Below are 19,732 nucleotides of genomic sequence, written 5' to 3' on the forward strand. Positions count from 1 at the left end.
GAGAGAGGAGACGCGCGGATGCTCATATGGCGAGATTTCACGCCCTCCCCCTTTTCAATGAGATTTTTGACGTTCTTTATTCTATTCTGTTCTGTGATTTAGTATCATAGTACGAAACATTATGTTAGTTAAATATGTTATTTGGATATGAACAGGGGCTTGAATTGTATAAAGATATGAGTTATTTAATAGTGATGAGAGAAAAAGCAAGGGAAGTTTCAATGTTCTATTATAATAATGTTTTTTTCTTCTAACTTAGAAACAAAGAAATTAATGTGATCTGTCTGGATCAGCATACAAACTTTAATTTGTCAGAAAAAATTTCAATTTTTTTGAGAGATTTCCCAGAGAAGAAGAATCTACAAAACATTTTTTATTTTGTTTGTAATGTTAACAGAGCAGCCTCTGTAATATTTCCTTTCAAAGTATAGTATAATAATTATTAATTCCGTACACCTCACACCAATATCCCTATATCATCTGAAATCTATACTTATCTTTTACCGCGGAAAATCGAGCATATTGTTACAAAGCAAGAGTTAGTCTCTTTTGAGAACTTTTTGTCTCTCTATGAAGCTTAAATGATGAAAGTATTATCTTATCGAGATAGACAGGGTATTTCCGTGTATACGACACGACAGTATATGAAATGAAAAGTCTCCCCCTTTCCCCGGAACTGTTCTCTTCTAATAATACAAGGAATCGAGCGCTCGTGCAATCCACTCTGAAACGTTTCGCCAATACGCGGAACAGCGGGTGGCGCAGAGAAGTAGCGACAGCGGCGGCACGAGAGGGAGGGTTGGAAATCACTTTCATCGCGACGTAATGTTACTAAGCGACAACTTCTCTCGCACCCTCTATCTGTCATGCCAATTAACCAGTCCTCCTCTCCAGCCGTCGTCTCTTACGGGCCCCCCCCTCTCTCTCTCTCTCTCTCTCTCTCTCTCTCTCTCTCTCTCTCTCTCTCTCTCTCTCTCTCTCTCTCTCTCTCTCTCTCTTCGGAAAGAGCCATTGGCCAAGATTTATGCGACCCTTCAGAACGATATATTTTTCACGATTACGATACTTCTCGGGTCAATGGATTTATATGATATTCCGAGTACAGGGTGCATCTCAAGGTGCAGCGAGAGAAACTTTTAATGAGGGGCATTAGTCGCCGAGATCCGTTCAAAATGGTGCAAAACTTGCGAGTGAAAAGAACGGATAAGAGGATAAGAGTGCCTTTTACATTAAAATGGAAAAATGAGCCATACAGTTGCCTAAGTGTGTTAAATATGTTGTTGCGAGAAAAATTAGCCTGCATATTTTATGTTTAAAAAGTTTGTTCTTCGAAAATGTGTTTGCATTTTTTTATTCTACAATATTTTCAACTTTTAAAAAAATTGTCATAGACAAATATTAATTTAGAACATATGAATATCGATCATATCGTTTAGCAGGAATATTCGAAGCGACAGATGTCTCATCAAAATAAAATTAAATTTTTAGAAATGAAAATTTTCTTCATCCATGGTAACTGCTACAGATTATATCATAATTATAGAAAAGGATAATATCACACGTTAAAAACGGATCTCTAATAGCAGAGGAAGGGAAGAGGGCCTAAACGTGTAACGGATTAATCGCCAAAGAATCTCTTCGTAGCTGCCATAAGGCGCGGGATAAAACACACGCGCGCACTTTCGCATCCCGGCGATGACGCAGGGAAAAAAGATACAGGAAGCCATGATAGCAAAGATAAAGAAGCAAAGGGGAATAAGAGTGAGTGCCAAGAATGAGCAGAGAGAAGGAAAGCGAATCGGCGGTCCGAGAAAGCAGGAGAGTGATATCGTAAAGTAAGTTGGTGACGTGGATGGCCACCTCGGGCTCTCCTAATGGACAATAACCGCGATATATCATCTCATCCCGTAGGATTCTTCTCCTCTTCTTTTCCTTCTTCCGGCGCAACTGAGTGGCTATTTCCGTTTCTTCGCGATTTTAAGCATAACTATAAATACGCTGTTATGTTTGTAGTTTTATACATTGCACCATTTTGGCATGATCATTCGACGATGTCGAGCTATATATTTTGTAGAGAATCGACGAATTAAGAAAAATTCAGTTTCGAGCGTATTTTGCGAAATTTTTTATTTTTCGAAATTATTTAAAAAATTAAAAACAATTGCTCCACTGTGTGTTTTATGTATATATATTTATGTTCTTTCTGAAATTATTTTTTTTTATCAACATTTATTATGAAATATATAGCTTTTTCTTATTGTCATTACTTTCCGTTAATTCAGCTTATCATTAATACGCCTCCTTTTTTATTAAGAGATAATTTAATACCAGGATCCATAATAGAGAAATTTGTCGTTTTACGGTTTTTACGAAAGAAAGAATGAAATTGCGTTGAATGAAACGCGCGTAGCGGTTTCGCGAACGTTGGCGGAAGACGTCGCGACGCTCTCGCGCAATCGCAAACCCAACGCTAACAATGCGATCGTTTGAAATTCAGTTAAAGGGCGTCCCTTCAATTACGGGGCGTCGGACGCCGGCGCCAGCGCCGGCCGCATCAATAAAAGATAGACACGGCATGTACGAGACTGCATCTCCCGCCGACGCTGCATTATCAACGAACGTCAAATCGATTAGCGCGATTAATAACAGTAAGCTGCGCGTCCTATTCTCTCTTTTATTATTAAATTCTTTCGTAATCGGATGTGAAATTTCTAAGCTGTTGGATCTCATGTATGTTTATATATTTCTCGATGAAAAGATAGCATGAAATCATTGATTATGAAAATCAATCATTTTGACGTTAAAGCAGAATATGAAACACGAAATAAATCTTTCGACTGTCCATAAAGCGAGTTTCAGAAACCGTCATACTGCATATGTTAGCTTATTACGTAATGGAGAAAACAGGAAACTTAATATTTTCATGTTTCTTTAAATAAACAGATGGTTTGATATAGATTATCCTCGCGAAATGAGATGAGGAATATTTTGCTCTTGTGCATAATAATTCATACGAGATGTCTCTGTTATTTTAAATTAAAATCCTAGTTTCATTGACGTCACATTTACGTACTAATGAGTAAATCGAAAGGAAATTCCTCTCGCAATCCTCATGGAATTGCGCATTTAGCTTGAAGAAACGAGACAGAACGATATCGACAGAGAACGGAGGAGGATCCATCCATCGCCTTCGGCACTGACGTACGACGAAAAAAGGCTCGTAAAAAAGGCGAATCAATCATAAAGTTAGCCTTTTATTCCGCAAGAGATCGGATAGAACGGCACGCTCGCGCGCGCAACGGGTGGATAGGGGGCGGCGAGGGGGGGGGTGGGTGAGGAGAGGGAAGAGAAACGGAATATAAAGTTACGTCACACGTTTATTTCATTCCCGTTGATCCAATAAAAGTCCCAATAATAATTTCGGATGTTTTCCGATGCAACATGTTTGATTTAGTGTCGGACATTTTGTGATCGCATATCTGCCTCGTAAATCTCGTCGCGGTGGCGCCACTGCATAAAAATATCAAACGTCGATGTGTCCCGCGTTCAACCCCAATCCCGGGCGGTAAAATATTGCCCGCGATTCCGCGCGACGGAAATAGCCTTTCATGCCCCGCCGCCTGATAATTCCAGAATTTCGCAGATTTATATCCCGGAAAGGTTATAGAAGATACGCGCCCGATCGCGCCCGTTATTATTAATCGCCGCGCGTAACGATAAAGTGGGACGTTTAATTTTTAAAAATTGCCCTCCCCTAACGAATATCTCGTTGTGCCGGCCAGCATCCACCATGGCGCAGCTCGCGCTGTCCGGAAAAATATACGTCAAGATTATGCCGGCCGATTCGAGTACAATGTCGCGATCGAACGGTCGATCGGGCCACGCGCGTGTCGTGATTGAAAATAAAAAGAGTAGAAAAAAAAAATACTGCGAGAAAAATACAATCGCGCCACTTTGTGGCACGTGATTTTGATGGCGGGCGTATATCAGTGCTCTGATGGTTGCGATCGTAGTTCCGATGCCCATAATGGCAGCTGGTAGCTGTAGTTATATTGTAGAATACGTTAAGCTCTGGAATGGGTAATTGCAACATATCGTTTCTGGTATAATCTCTTAGAAGTAATACGAAAGCTAATTTATAACTTAAATTGTAACGAGTTGTGCGATTAGTATCTCATAATTAATAAATGCAATTTTCTTTATATTGTTTCATTGTTTGGCAACGTCACCTTCTTCGGTACGGTAGATTCTCAGTTTTGCCAAACGGACTGAAATAATCCAATGAGAGCAAAAATGAAAAGATAAGCTCTTTTCTTCTCGATTCGCGCAATGATACTCCGAAATGAAAAGATACCATGTACGGACTAATGCCAAGAAGGAAATTATCCCGATGTGCATCTGCGACTTTACTTATTCTGAAATGACTATTACTTATTGCTATTGCTCAAACACTATATATATATGTTGTGTACGATGAGAAGTTTTTTTCTTATATTTTTCACCATTGCCAAAAAATTAAAATTAAACGGTATTGATTAAAACTACACCCTAGAAATGTATAATTAATGTAATTGTTTAATTCTTTGATAATAATTCTATGATGAACATTTGATTAATAGCCGTAATTTTTCTTAACGATTTTGTGGTGATTATTGATTTTATTATTAGATGATATTGCAGCTCATTTATTCCGCTGTTAATTATCTCCATTTATCTTATGTTAATATATCTTTTATCATCCAATCTTTATTATCCTATGACACTTGTACGAAACGTATTTTTTTGTTGAGTTTATTTTTTATGTTCTATGCTATTTCTATTTTTTAACGTAAAGACAAAAGAAAATGTAGAAGTTAGTAACATGTTAATAAGGAAAAATAAAATCTAGCGTATTGGTCGAATCGATTACTCAGATATCACTGCTTTGGCAGCAACACTTACAGCTTTCATAAGCCAACAGCTGTGTTATATCCGTTGTATTCTCGGCAAAAATTTAGCTCGTGCTATTTTGAACTCAAATAAACGGAGCACAGGACTCTTTCTCGAGATTCCTGGCAGAACTTTTCGATATTATATATACTAGCTCATATTCACATCGCACATTTAATGCTACGTTTGAGGCATGAATACGGATTCGTATATGAAGGGTCGAATTTTACGATTTCAAATGGGAGATTCTGTAACTTCGTCTTTAAACGCACCAATGATTCTCACAGACTACATCAATTTGTTTCTTATTCGTGTATTAGATATCATAATAAGATAAAAAATAAAGTGACAGTTCGGAAATAATGAAAATCTTAACGAAAAAGGTTGCTTAGGCGCGAAGCTTATTGAATTGCGCGAGACAATGCGAATGGAGCACACTCCCATCGGAATATTAAAATAATCTGCCATTACTTTAATAAATCTGTCCCTCCGCGTCTTCCGGTGCTCCGTTCTCGAGTACCTCTCCTTCTGCCTCATCTTCTTTTCCTTTTCTGATCACCCTAGCGTTCTCCTCGACCCGCCTTCTCGAGCTCCTTCGCGCGAGGCAGGCAGTCGCAGATGTCACTGTACCCCTAATGAGCGCGCTATTTTTCACGAGTATTTTTATCCCGTTTATTGGCTGCCCGCTTCACAAACTGTCGGCTGGATATTAATCATCCGGCTCTTACAACTCTGGTTTTATTTCCTCTAAGGATAAAGAATGGTAGAGGAGCGGCGAGGAAAATCGAGGGGACGAGAGCGCTGTCTTCCTCCCTCCCTTCTCCCTCAGCTCTTTTCTGTCTTGCTCTTTTTAGCGAGCTGTTCCTTCATTAATGTTATTAAACCGGTCTTTACAGACGTCGCCTCGCTTGCTGTGACTCCATCTCGCGACTTACGATCGACCTTTCGCCGATTTTGGTGAATCATAAACGATCAGAATTTCACTTGAATCGTGAACGATGCAGCATACTTGGCTATTGTGTTAATGCATCCACACATCTGACATAAGCGAGTTTTTTAGTTTCAGCAACATACTCAAAATACCGTTTGTCTCTTCTGATATCGTTAATATATGTTATACATAAATAAAATAATTATAAATAAATAAATATATGCATATATATATATATATTTGTATGTATAATACTAAACATTATTTGTTTATTATTAAAATAACCAGCTCAACTACTTCTGCGGTTAACTTTCGTGATTTTTTTTATATTACTAATGCGGTTTTTAATATTTCAAGGATTTCTTACTCTAAAAAAATTACAAACTTTATTAATATACGTATACATATTTTATTTATTTTATTGTATCTACATATACTTACTATCTCTCGCAACTAATAAATTTTTTTTTACAGAAAAAAAATGTTTTAACATAGAATTGAAAACAAGATGACTATTCATGTTCTGTCATAGACTAACGTAGGCTATAGGCTAAAAGACTACGTCTTTTACATTTTTTCTACATCTGTCGTTGATAAAACTATCATTCAATTCGTCTAATAAACATGTAATATGAGATCACCGTTTGAAGTACCTTAAAAAAATAAACATTCTTTAATTTGTGCTTGTAATTTGCGCATATTCATTACGATGTACTTCTTACCAATGAGAAATTCGGCAGGGAGAATACGTAAAACCAAGCCGTCAAGAAGAGTGGGCTGAAGCGTAATCTCATTATTAATAGCAACAATTTTTGTTGCGAAACTCCTGCATCATACCACGCAGAATTGTACCTACACGATTAATTTCTTTTCTTTTATTTTGAGATACGAATTTGATTAAACAAATATGATGTAATAAAATCAGAAAAATATGCATTTTTATTATAAATGAATTAAGTACTGGTTAAATCGTTAGAAAAAATTGTTGTATACTATGTTGGAAATTTATTATAATATTGTTTATAGTATGTTCATAAACCTTGCAAACGTATTTGACAATACGTTATATTCTTTACAAGTTTCCAAATCAAGTTATTGAAATTCATAAAATTTTTTTTTAATATTAGAATTTTGTTCATTTATCTCAATTTTGTTTTTAAATCTATGTTTTTTTTTATCAAAACTCCGGATATTAAAAAGACTTACTAAATTATATGCATATACTACTACTTACACATTTTCACATATATTTGTGCTCTCATTTGTTACTTTTTGTCCCATGTAATTACACACAAACATATATAATAATAATCCGTTAACAAAAATGAAACCTCTTACAATTTCTTCGATTTTAATATTGGTTAGAATCTGAAAAACTTGTTTCAACATTTTGATTATATTTCGAGATTATACTCATTACACTTTTTTAATATCAATATATTTATATTAACATACTTGAAACGCTTGTCACAATCATACACACTATGAGTTCCATTATACATGGTATTGTGTAACAACTATCGAGTATACGAATGAATCTTGTAATGTGAAAAAGATTGTATATGTTAATTGAGACTATGAACGCGAAATATAGAAATATTTTTACATAAAATAAAGGCATAGAAAATAAATATATAAATAAATACATACATTAATATGATTTACAATTAGATAATTCATGAATGCTTAATCTTTTGATGAGGAAATTGTTTTAAGCGAAAAATGAATAATAATAAAATTTTTTTATATTGATTTCTCTTTTTTTATCTTGCATATATAATTACAATTTATATAAATATAATTTTTAGATATATTTATATAGAAATGAACTGCATCAATTAAAGTATGATTAACACTATTTTCAAATTAAACAATAGCTTTTAATGGCTGACATCGTAATAAAATCAGAGAGTGAAATAAAAAAAAACAAATAAAAAAATTTTATTCTAGTTGTCACTTATCATTACTTTTAAATTCTGCTTGAAACTGTTTTCAATATGTTTTAAATATCTATTATTGTCTGTTCATTCCTTGTAACGCATAGATTGCTCAAACCGGGGCACTTTAATTTATTAGATAACATGTATGTCGAATAAAAATACTAACTGTATAATGCTGTTATGTAACTGTACAAAAACAGTTATCTTTTCACAATATATTTTTGTTCTACAAAATGAATCGCATTTTTTCGTGTTTCCGACAATAGAAAATAAACATTCCGCACGATACCTGTCAAATTCAATCAGTGTTACTTTTATTAAATAGCTGACTTTATTAGAATAATATTTTATTAAATTAGCTAAAGAAATTAAATGTTAGGTTACCGTAAGAAAAACGTACAGTAATAGAATAATAAAAAAGTTAATATAGGATGAGCTAAAAAACTTGACAATTTTCAAAATGAAATAAAAATGTAATAAAAAAATAAAATATAACTTAAATATTTATTTTTTTATTATATAGCATATAGAATATATAATTTTATTTAAGTATAATATTTATTATTAATTCATTTTGCTCGTTTTTTTAAACAGTATATTCGGCAAATGCTCTTCATTTATCTTACATTTATCTTACACTGTTTTAGTCTATTATGCAGGTTTCGCATCGTTGTTTGCACCATATTGTCTGGTATGGCTATGATTTTTTCCTGCATTTTTCATGACTTCATTAATATAACATATATTATTTTGACAAATATACTGTATTTTAAAAATACATAAGATGAATAATAATAAATAATAGATAATACACTTAAATGGCATTATTTATTCTATATACTATATAACAAGAAATAAATATTTAAGTTATATTTCATTTTTTAGTAATTTTTAAGATATCTATTCTTCAAAATAATAGTCAGAAAAGTTATTTCTTACCCCAGCAATTTACACATCGCGCAAACATGTTGCGTGAAAACCACAAACTGTAGAAAACAAGTCCCAACTATTAACGGTACGAACACACTAGAAATGAATATAACAAATCGAATAAAGTATAAGTATCGCTCTTCATCGCTGAAGAATCCAACACGAAAATATGATAGTTGTATTCGCTGGCGGGATTCATTCATAGGTGATATGATATCAAGAATTTCCGGCGTATACAGATATATATTGAATGTTATTACACCTAAATAGCCAGAACCTGTAAAAATTTGTGGTAAATGTAAATACACGATAATATAAATTTTAACAATAAAAATATATAGAGTTTAATATAAAATTTTTATCGATAATTATATATAACAAAAATAAATTTTGCGTGATTTCAAATGATGGTGGGTCTATATCTATAACAATATTTGTTTCTCTAACTTTTTATATTTTTTTATTATTTTTATAATTTTTTTTTGCCAGAAACTGTAATAAAAATAAAACAAGAAATATAAGTTTTAAGCAAACTAATACGTGGAACATAAGTTGTTAATATAAAACGTAAAATGTTTGATTCAAATTTTAATATTTATAAATATTATTTTTGTTGGTACGTTTAATTACATACTTTAAAAATTTGGCTTAATAAAGTTATAGAAATATAGAATTTTTAATAGGTAATTCATGAAAATTTCTGAAAATGTATAGAATAAATAGATCAATATAGAATATTAAAGTAGATTAAAAAAATTAAAGAAAAGTTAAGAGTGAAAAAAATTAGCACATGCACCACGTGAGTCAAATAAGTTATTCTTTATAAAATTTTTTAAAAACCTATTTATATAATTCAATGACAATAGACGTAATGAATCTAATAAATGCGTATTTTAAAACTGCAATCGTGATATGCACCGCTAGAAAAAAATGTGTTTGCATTGGATTAAAAATGATAAATAAACTTTTTACATTTTTGTTAAATATCAATATAAAAGTGAATTCCCTCATTGAAGAAAAATTTTTGTATAGCTATCTATTTGTTGTCGATATTAAAGAGAACACAGTAATCTCACAGTATCATGTGCTGAAATCTGCGATTTTACCAATAAAAACACACCTTTGTTGTAAATAAAGCGAAATTTAACTTTTCTTACATAAGCAAAAAAGCGTGTACAATCTTGTGATTTCGGCATGCTCGTGCATGATTTTGATCTCATCGTCTGTCTTCTGCAACGCCCAGTCGGCCCACATACGTTCGAATAGTTCTTTAAACTAAAAAATAAAATTATAAGCAATAAATGAGTATGTGTTAATTAAAAAATAAAATAAAAATAAATCCACATAAATCTGTATTTCATTTATTAGGCTACCGATCAATATGTAACCATATCCTAATTATTTTTGTTTGCATTCTAAAGAACATGAATCTTAATTTTATTATGACACTGTTCTTGTTCTGTTAAAAATATATTATTGGACACTATTATTAGCACATGTAAGGGATAGAAAGGTAACAATAGATGTGAAAAATTTAATTACAGATTCAGTAAATACGATAACGTATCTATATTTACTTATGTATAATTTGTATTCATTAATTTATTTTTTATTTTTATATTCTGGTAGCAAAAGTAGTCATTTTAACGTTAAAATAACTACTTTTACTATCTGGATAAAAACATTCTATTTGAATATTTATATTAAAATAAGAAATAATGTCTGTTAAACATTACGTAATAGTACATAACATAGTAGTAACATAAGTAATCAGATCGAATGTGCTTACTTTGTCTACATGTTTGAAACGTATAAACATCAGGAACAAGGTACCTACTGTAGGTAAAATCATTGTTATTATACTGGTTACAAATTCCACAGTAAATTCAGCTATATAAATACTTAATATCTAAAAATATGTTATTAGTTGTTAATAAAAGAAAGTAAGTGTTAATTATCGAAAGATAATTATCGAGACATATTTAACTTAATTGCTAACATCATTTTCAAATTCTTACGTACAGATTCGATAAAATAGTGTTGTAATATTTAATCTATTAAAGTATATCAAAAATTCTTTAATTTTTTTTTATCAATATTTAAAAATGAATTATATGAATAAAATATATTTTTTATTTATGTGTGTACAATACGGGATAAAATAAAATTTACATACATTAGAATTGTGATTACCTGAATAAATGCAACTATCAACGCAATGGTAAAGTGACTAATTCTTATCAAACGAGCACTACATTTTCTTTGATAAGGCCACAATCCAGTAATCAACAGTAAAATCCGATTAAACTTATAGTAACGTTCTACGAAATTTTCCATTTATTTTGAAGGCTATAAACAAACTGTCGAATATAAAATTTATCATCGTCACTTTGTTGCTATAGTAGTCTTTATTATTATAATATTAAGACAATAATTAAGATAAATTAATATAATATTATATTATAATATTAAGAGAATATCTAATAATTCACATATTTAACTTTTATCTCTCGTTCTTTACTGGCTTTACGTTTTGTTTTAATGTCACTTTATACAGGGTGTCCGATAAAGATTAAATCAACGTTCGTGATCAGATAGAGTGCATTAAACTGAACAGAAAAGTCTCTTACCATTTTGAAATTTTCGGAAAAATTGTCGGGAAATTAATTAAAAAATCGATCATGTTCTAATACATACTTACACAAATTGATCGATATTTTTTAAATAATTTCTCAATAATTATTGCAAAAGTCGCAAAATGGTAAAGAACTTTTTCGTTCAGTTTAATCCGCTCTATCTGCTCACGAGCGTTGATTCAATCTTTACCGGACATCCTGTATATTCTAATGTTTTATTTATTTCTTAAAGAATTTACAATGCTTGATCAACCTGTGTACAAATTTATTTCAATTATTATAAATTCAATTATTATAAATATATTCAATTGTGACATATGTTTGTACACAAAATGGACTTCTTCAGATTTATTTAATCTTGATATAAACACTAAGAAATATCAATGCGCCCAATAATCAATTTTATAAAAAACCTAATTTTCCTTGAAACTTACGCAATATCATCCGCATCTGGCTCTGATAATCCCCAAAAATTTTAATTTGATTATTTTTATTATTATATTTAACTGTAAACTCTAAAAGTTTGGATTAATAAATATTATAGAAATATCAATAATAATATAATATAGATAGATAATTATATATAGAAGTATATTAATAAAATTATAAAATTTTTACTAGGAAGTTTTTATGGAAATTTATAGAAATGTAGAGATATATACATAATATATCAATATAGAGTTAAGTGTGAAAAAAAATTAGCACACATACTATGGGAGTCAAATAAATCATTTTTTGTGAAAATTTTTTAAACCCATTTATATAATTCAATAATAGTAATTCAATAACAGTAATAAATCTAATGAACGCAATCGTGATTATATGTATTATTAGAAAAAAATGTGTGCTGCGGTAGATTAAAATTGATTTATGAAATTATCATAAATTTTTTAAACTATGTATTCGTTGTCAGTAATAAAGAAAGCACAGTCTTCCAATAGTCTTCCAGTATCATATGTGGAAATATATCGACGATTTAAAAGAAGGCAAAAACACTCATCATTTGTAGATAAAGCGAACTTAAACATTTTTCTTACTTGAGCAATAAAGCGTCCATAATCTTGTGATTTCAGCATGCTCGTGCATGATTTTGACTTCATCACATGCCTTTTGCAAAGCCCAGTCGTCCTACATATACGTTCGAATAGTTTTTTAAGCTCAAAAATAAAATCGCACAAGCAATAAATGACCATGTGTTAATTAAAAAATATAATAAAATTCAACATAAATCCAGATTAATCGATGTTTCACTTATTAGACTACCGATCAATATATTACAAGGTCCACATCAATCAGACTTTTGCGAATTCTAAAGAAACTAAAACTTCATATTATTTTAACATATGAATTATTTTTACTCTGTTATAAACATTTTATAGCGCATAACTATTAGCATATCTAAGAGAAAGAAAAACACAATAAATGAACGAATTAATTTCAGATTTAATAAATGCGCGAAAGTACATATCCATCTATGTACAATTTTTATTCATTAGTCTTATTTCATAAAAAGTCTTTAAATGAAATATGTATACATATAAATGTTAAAATAAAAAATAAATTCTGTTGAATATGTTAAATATTAGGTATGTAAGTAATGATCGACTGAGCTTACTTTGGCTTTGTGTTTGAGGCGCATATACATTTCGAACAAGATACCTAATGTAGGTAATAATACTGTTATGACAGTGGTTATGAATTTCATAGTAAAGTTCAGATGTAAGAATATTGAATATAATCATGTTATTAGTTATTATTAAAAACGAGGAAATATTATTTATCGAGACATAATTATCAAAGACATATTTGATTAAACTGCTAACATGTTCAAATTCTTAATATAAATAGTATCGTAATATTTAATTACTAAATTTTAATTCTATTCAAATATGACAAAATTTTTTAACATCTTTTTAATCATTACTTAGAAACAAATTATATGAATATTATATTATTTTAATCTGCGCGTATGCGTAATACAGAAAATAAATAATACACTTTTACAATTACGATTACAAATTAAACAAAAAAGTCAACATTAAAATGAAGTCACTGACCAGAGAATATTGTGTGCGAATAACAATGACCGTTGAAATCTATAAATATCGGGGGTGTTTAAATAAAATGAACAAAAAACAATCAGACTCAATTGTTTTGTTAAATCTTAACTAAACATCCGTCAGAGACTGTCCAGAAAACACTGTCAGTAGCCTAATTTCATTTATGTTTAAAAATTTATTGTTTATAATTTTCGTCTTAAGTCATTTTATTTATTTATAATTGTGTCATTGCGCTGATGAAGACTCAAAATAGAGCTCGAAACGTCCGCATTTAATGTAATTGTATTTAATTCACTTAACATTTGTCGTTTGTTTTTTCGGAATAACATCGATTTTACGTGTACTTTGCGTGTTTGCGATAAATAATTACGTTAATAATTTTTTACTTCAACTGATTGCGACATATGTATGATTACGCCTTATTTTGTTATTAGTAAAATATGATTTAACATTGTAAATGACATTGGATACATTGCGCGATGTTCTTACTGTGGTAATAAGTACAAACAACATATAAAACAAATTTCTCATTTTTAGCAATAGAGGATGTAAGAATATGCCGTCATTTAAATAATAATAATTATTGTGTATAATACGATACATTATGTTTTTATTATTAAACTGACAATGAGTAGTATAATATTTCTGCAGTAAACGTATTTCTGTGATTTTTTAGTGTTTATTTCGCCAATGCTATTTTAAATACTTCAATGATTTATTACTCTAAAAATAAGATTACATATTCTGTCAATGTGTTATTACAAATTTATACATTTCATTTATTATATTATATTTATATGTACTTACTTATATCTCTCAAATAATTGATAAATTTTTCTTTTCTAGATAGAGAAGAATTTTCAACATAGAAACAAATTTACTACTATATTCTGTCATAGGCTAATGCTATAAATTAAAAGGCTACGTCTTCTACATTGTTTCTACATTTGTCGTTGATAAAACTATCTTTCCATTTTTCTGATAAACATGCAATACGAGACCACTGTTTGAAGTATCTTAAAAAAATGACTCTTCTTGATTTTCGTAATTTGCGTATATTGATTATAGTATACTTTTTCTTACCATTACAAAATTCGGCACGGAGAACACATAAAACCAAGCTGTCAACACAAGCGGGTTGAAACGTCGTCTCATTATTAACAGCAACAATTTTTGTTGCGAAACTTCTGCATCATACCACGTAGAGTTGTACCTGCACGATTAATTTTTTAATTTTAGTTTAAGAACATTTTGATTATACAAATATGAAGCAATATAATAAGAAAAATGTATATTTTTATTATAAATTATTTAAATAACGTTAAAGAAAGGAACCGTTAGAGAAAATTGTATACAATATTTTATTAGAAAATTATTGGAAAATTATTGGAAAAATATTACTATAATATTATAATATTATAATATTATTCGTCATTCGTATACGTATATCCGTAAACGTACTTGTAATGTATTTGCCAATACCTTTATATTTTTTATATGTCTTCGGATAAATTTCAATTACCGTTGAAATAAATTCATGAAGAATTCGTTTTGTTTTATTTTTTTTATTTCTTTTAATAAAAGTTTTTTGATTTATCTCAATTTTTCCTTTTTTTATTTTAAATCTATGGTTTTTTTCATCAAAACTGCCAGACATCGAAAAAATGTATTTATGTTATCAAATTATATACTACTTACACTTTCTCACATATATTTGAGCTGTCATTTGTGACTTTTTGTCCCATGTAATTAATCATAAACAGAAAACATAATAACACAGTAGTTAATGCGATAGCTTTGAAATATTCCTCGATTTTAAAAATTGTTAGTGTCTGAAAGGCTTGTTTCAACATTTGATTATTCACACATTTCGAAATTATACTTATCATGCTTCTACTATCAAATTATTTATATTAACATACCTGTAATGCTTGTCACAATCACAGATACTATGAGATCCAATAGACATGATATTGTGTAACAACTATCGAGCATACGAATGAATCTTGCAATGTGAAAACGATTATGTATATTAATTGAAACCATGACGCGAAATAAAGGATGTTTTTAGTACATAAAAATAAAAAAAATTAATATATAAAAAAATAGGAATATTAATATATGATTTATGTAATTTTGGTAATTGATTAATGCTTAATCTTTTTATTAAGAAATTATTTTAAACGATAGGTGAATAACAATAATAAAATTTCTGCATATAAAAATGCAACTGCAAAAATATCAATTAAAATATGATTAGCATTATTTTGAAAATGATAGCTTATTTGTTGGCTAAAATTGTAATAACAACAAAGAGTGAAATAAAAACAAAAAAACAAAAAAATGTTATTCCAATTACCACTTATCATTACGTTTAAAATTTGCTTGAAACCGTTTTCAATTTTAAATATTTACTATCGTCTATTCTTTTTAGTTGTAACTCATAGATGCTCAAACTGGAGTACTTTAACTTATTAGATAACATATATGTTGAATAAAAATACTAACTGTATAATGCTGTTATGTAACTGTACAAAAGCAGTTATCTTTTCACAATATATTTTTGTCCTATGAAATAAATTACGTTTTTTCGTATTTCCAACAATGCAAAATAAATGTTCCGCACGATACCTGTTAAATTCAATCAGCGTTATTTTTATTATATAACTGATTTTAGACTAATACTTTTTTTTAAAAGCTAAAGAAATTAATATCAGATCGCGGGAAGAATAGATACAGTAACAGAATAATAAAAAGTTAACATAGAATGTGTCAAAGAATCTCGATAAATTTCAAAATAAAATAAAAAATGAATTATAACTTAAATGTTTATTTTTTATTACATAACATATAGGATATATGTATAATGTCACATGAGTATATTTATTTTTACTTATTATTATTTATCTTACTCTTTTTTTAAACAATACATTTATCAAATGTTCACTTTCTTAAACTACTTTAGTCTGTTAATCAAATTTTGTATCACTATTTGCATCATAGTTTTTGATATGGCTGTAATTTTTTCTTGTATATTTTCCTGTATTTTATCTTGTATTGAACCTCGATTTTATTCATATATAGGAAAAAATTACAACCATATGGTGAACATTTTGACAAATGTGCTGTTTAAAAAATGAATAAGAATAATAATAAATAATAGATAATATTCTCAAATGGTATTATTTATCCTTTACGTTATGTATAACAAGAAATAAATATTTAAATTATATTTCTTGTCTTTTAATTTGAATCGTTAGATTTATTTGGCTCGCTCTGTACAATATAAGACTAAAGTTATATGTATTTTTGTAATAATTATTTTCTTAATGTTTAATGTTCTTAATGTCTAATTATTTTCTTAACACATAAAAAATATTATCTTTATTACCATTTGAAAATTTATACATGCACTCAGGATTTACAAAGAGCTGTATGTTAAATTTTCTGGTAATCTATTCTTTTGCAAATAATCAAAATTGAAAAGTTATTTCTTACCCTAGTAATTTGCACATCGCGCAAATATGTATCGTGAAAGTCATAAACATAACGTAATAGACAAAGGTCATCATTGGTGTGATGAAACTAGCGATAAAGATGCAGAATCGAAGAAAATATAAGTATCGCTCTTCGTCGATGAAGAAATCAAAACGAGCGTATGGTAATTTTATTCGTTGGCGCGACTCGTTGATAGGTGATATGATGTCAAGAATTTCCGGCGTATATAGCCATATATTGGCTATTATTACACATAGACAACTACAACCTGTAAAAATCTGTGGTGAATGTAAATATGTGACAGTATGAATTTTAATGTTAAAAATATAAAAAGTCTAATATAAAATTTTCATCAATAATCATGTATAACAAAAATAGATTTTACATTTTAAGTAATAATATAAGGCTATATTAATAATTTGTTCCATATTCTTTTATTTAAAAAATTTTTTTTTATTGAAATTAGAAATTACATATATTACACAATAAGGAAAAATAAAAGTTTTCTACAAACAAATACATTAAATATAAGTTATTCATACAAGTACGTGAAAAGTTTGATTCAATGTTTAATGTTAACAAATATTATTTTTGTTGTTATATTTAATTATATACTTTAAAAATTTGATTTACAAATAATAGATATAAAAATATAGAATTTTTAACAGGAAATTTATGGAAATGTGTATAGAGTAGATATTGTAGATCAATGTAGACAATTAAAAATAAAATAAATATAAAAAAAATCTTAAAGTTAAAAATAAAAAAATTAGCACATACATTAAGTCAAATAAATCGTTCTTATTAATTTTCTTTTAACCCATTTATATAATTCAATGATAGTAATCGCGTAATGAATATAATGAATTTATTTTAAAATACAATCGTAATTGTACACATTGCTTGAAAAAATGTGTGTTGCGTTGGATTAAAAATGATTTATGATAAATAAACTTTTTATATTTTTATCTTAAATATTGATACAAAATTACATTACAATTAATTCACAATTATTTTTTATAATTACATATTCGTTGTCGATATTGAAGATGGTACGACAATTTCACAGTATGTGCAATCATGTGTTGAAATATATCTAATTTTATAATATACAAAAACGCGCATTTCTTATATATAAAGCGAACTTTAACATTTTTCTTACTTAAAGAATAAAGCGTCAATAATCTGATGATTTCAGCATTCTTGTGCATGATTTTGAACTCATTGTGTGTCTTTTGCAATGTCCAATGAGTCCACATATGTTCCAATAGTTCCCTAAGCTGAAAAATAAAACCAATAAATGAGTACATTGAAATTAATTAAAAAATATAACGTTAATTAAAAATGTAATTAAAATTATAATATGTTAATTAAAAAATATAATAAGAACAAAAACAAATCCAATTCGATTTGTATTTTGTTTATTAGACTATGGATCGATATACTAATATATCCACAACAATCGGATTTGAATTTTAAAGAATCTAAAACTTTATTCTCCTATGGCATTAGTTATTTTTATTCTGTTATAAATATTTTATTGCATATAATTATTATTACATGTGAGAGATAAAATGTAACAATAGATGAATAATTTAAATACAGATTAATAAACGCGTCTACATATACATCCACTTACAGTTCATTATTTGTTTTATAAAAACTCTTTGAATATTTATGTTTAAATAAAAAATAAATCCTGTTAAATATTATGTATTAGTAATATAAGTAATGACCGACTGAACTTACTTTGTCTATGTGTTTGATACGTATATACATCTGAGGCAACACCGCTAATGAACATGCAATCGATGGTATCGTAGTGGCTATAAATTCCATAGTAATTTCAGATACAAGAATACTGAATATCTAAAAATATATTAGGAGTTGGTTATAAAAGCGAGAAAAATGATCGGGAGATAATAATCCATATTTTAAACTTAACTACTACGTAATCTTAAGCTACCAAACTGCTAATACAATCAAATTCTCAAATATAGATTCTATGAAAAAGTAATATTTAATTATTAAGTTTTATAATAATATTAAAATATATAAACAAATTTTTTAATTTGCTTTTAATTAATTTAGGAACAAATTATATAAATATTATATTATTTGTGCGCGCGCACGGGTGTGTGTGTGTGTGTGTGTGTGTGTGTGTAATATGGAAAATGTATAAAGGAAAATAAAATACACGTACTTTTACAATTGCGATTACCTGAATAAATGCAGATCCCAACAGAAAAATAAGGTGAATGATTCTTATCAAACGAGCACTCCATTCGCTTTGATATGGCCACAATCCAGTAATAGACAGTAAAACTCGATTTAATTTATAGTAACGTTCTACGAAATGTTCCATTTATTTCGAAGGTTATAAACGAACTGTCGAATATAAAATGTATCACCGTCACTTTCTTGCTATAATTGTTTTTATTATTATTATAAGAGATTATTTAATAATTCACACATTTAACCTTTACTTTATTTTTTACTTTTTGAATTATTATACATATTAAATTAAATTGTAACACATGTATGCACACAAATACACACTCGTTTACCTGCAAATTACTCCAATATTTTCTCCTCTCTTAAAAACTATTTTTAAAGAGAAAATATTTTTATTATTTTAAAACAGCAGCATAAAAGATATATATATATATATATATATTTGACACAGTCTCGCGTTTTCTACATAATTCTATTCAAACAAGATCTAAAACAAGATCATTAACGAATATTTTTATACTCGTCTCATAAATACATTAAAGGAGATATCCAATTGATTACACGCGTGCATTA

At 28.8% G+C, this 19,732-nt stretch overlaps 2 protein-coding genes across 3 annotated transcripts; both read right to left on the reverse strand.

Moving 5' to 3' along the window:
- Nucleotides 1-7,301: 7,301 nt before the first annotated feature.
- On the reverse strand, nt 7,302-12,442 carry LOC140674730 (uncharacterized). Its single transcript, XM_072908497.1, has 6 exons — nt 12,404-12,442; nt 10,520-10,639; nt 9,888-10,005; nt 8,740-9,007; nt 7,967-8,089; nt 7,302-7,398 (listed from the first exon to the last, which is right to left on the reverse strand). The coding sequence occupies exons 1-6, from the start codon at nt 12,440-12,442 to the stop codon at nt 7,302-7,304; spliced, it is 765 nt and encodes a 254-aa protein (XP_072764598.1).
- A 1,872-nt stretch (nt 12,443-14,314) lies between these two features.
- LOC140674607 (uncharacterized) lies at nt 14,315-19,601 on the reverse strand. Of its 2 annotated transcripts, XM_072908258.1 has the most exons (10): nt 19,492-19,601; nt 19,146-19,312; nt 18,674-18,793; nt 18,087-18,204; nt 16,925-17,192; nt 15,935-16,057; nt 15,349-15,431; nt 15,125-15,266; nt 14,510-14,639; nt 14,315-14,442 (listed from the first exon to the last, which is right to left on the reverse strand). In XM_072908258.1, exons 2-10 carry the CDS (start codon nt 19,287-19,289, stop codon nt 14,389-14,391), a joined length of 1,182 nt encoding a protein of 393 aa, XP_072764359.1. In that variant the 5' UTR covers nt 19,290-19,312; nt 19,492-19,601; the 3' UTR covers nt 14,315-14,388. The 2 variants fall into 2 exon arrangements, with proteins under 2 accessions (XP_072764359.1, XP_072764358.1); XM_072908257.1 differs by lacking the exon at nt 19,492-19,601 and having other exon boundaries at nt 19,146-19,325.
- Between the last annotated feature and the right edge of the window lie 131 nt (nt 19,602-19,732).

This window comes from Anoplolepis gracilipes, chromosome 16, assembly GCF_047496725.1.
Source record: "Anoplolepis gracilipes chromosome 16, ASM4749672v1, whole genome shotgun sequence".
In the NCBI taxonomy this organism is placed as follows: Eukaryota; Metazoa; Arthropoda; class Insecta; order Hymenoptera; family Formicidae; genus Anoplolepis; species Anoplolepis gracilipes.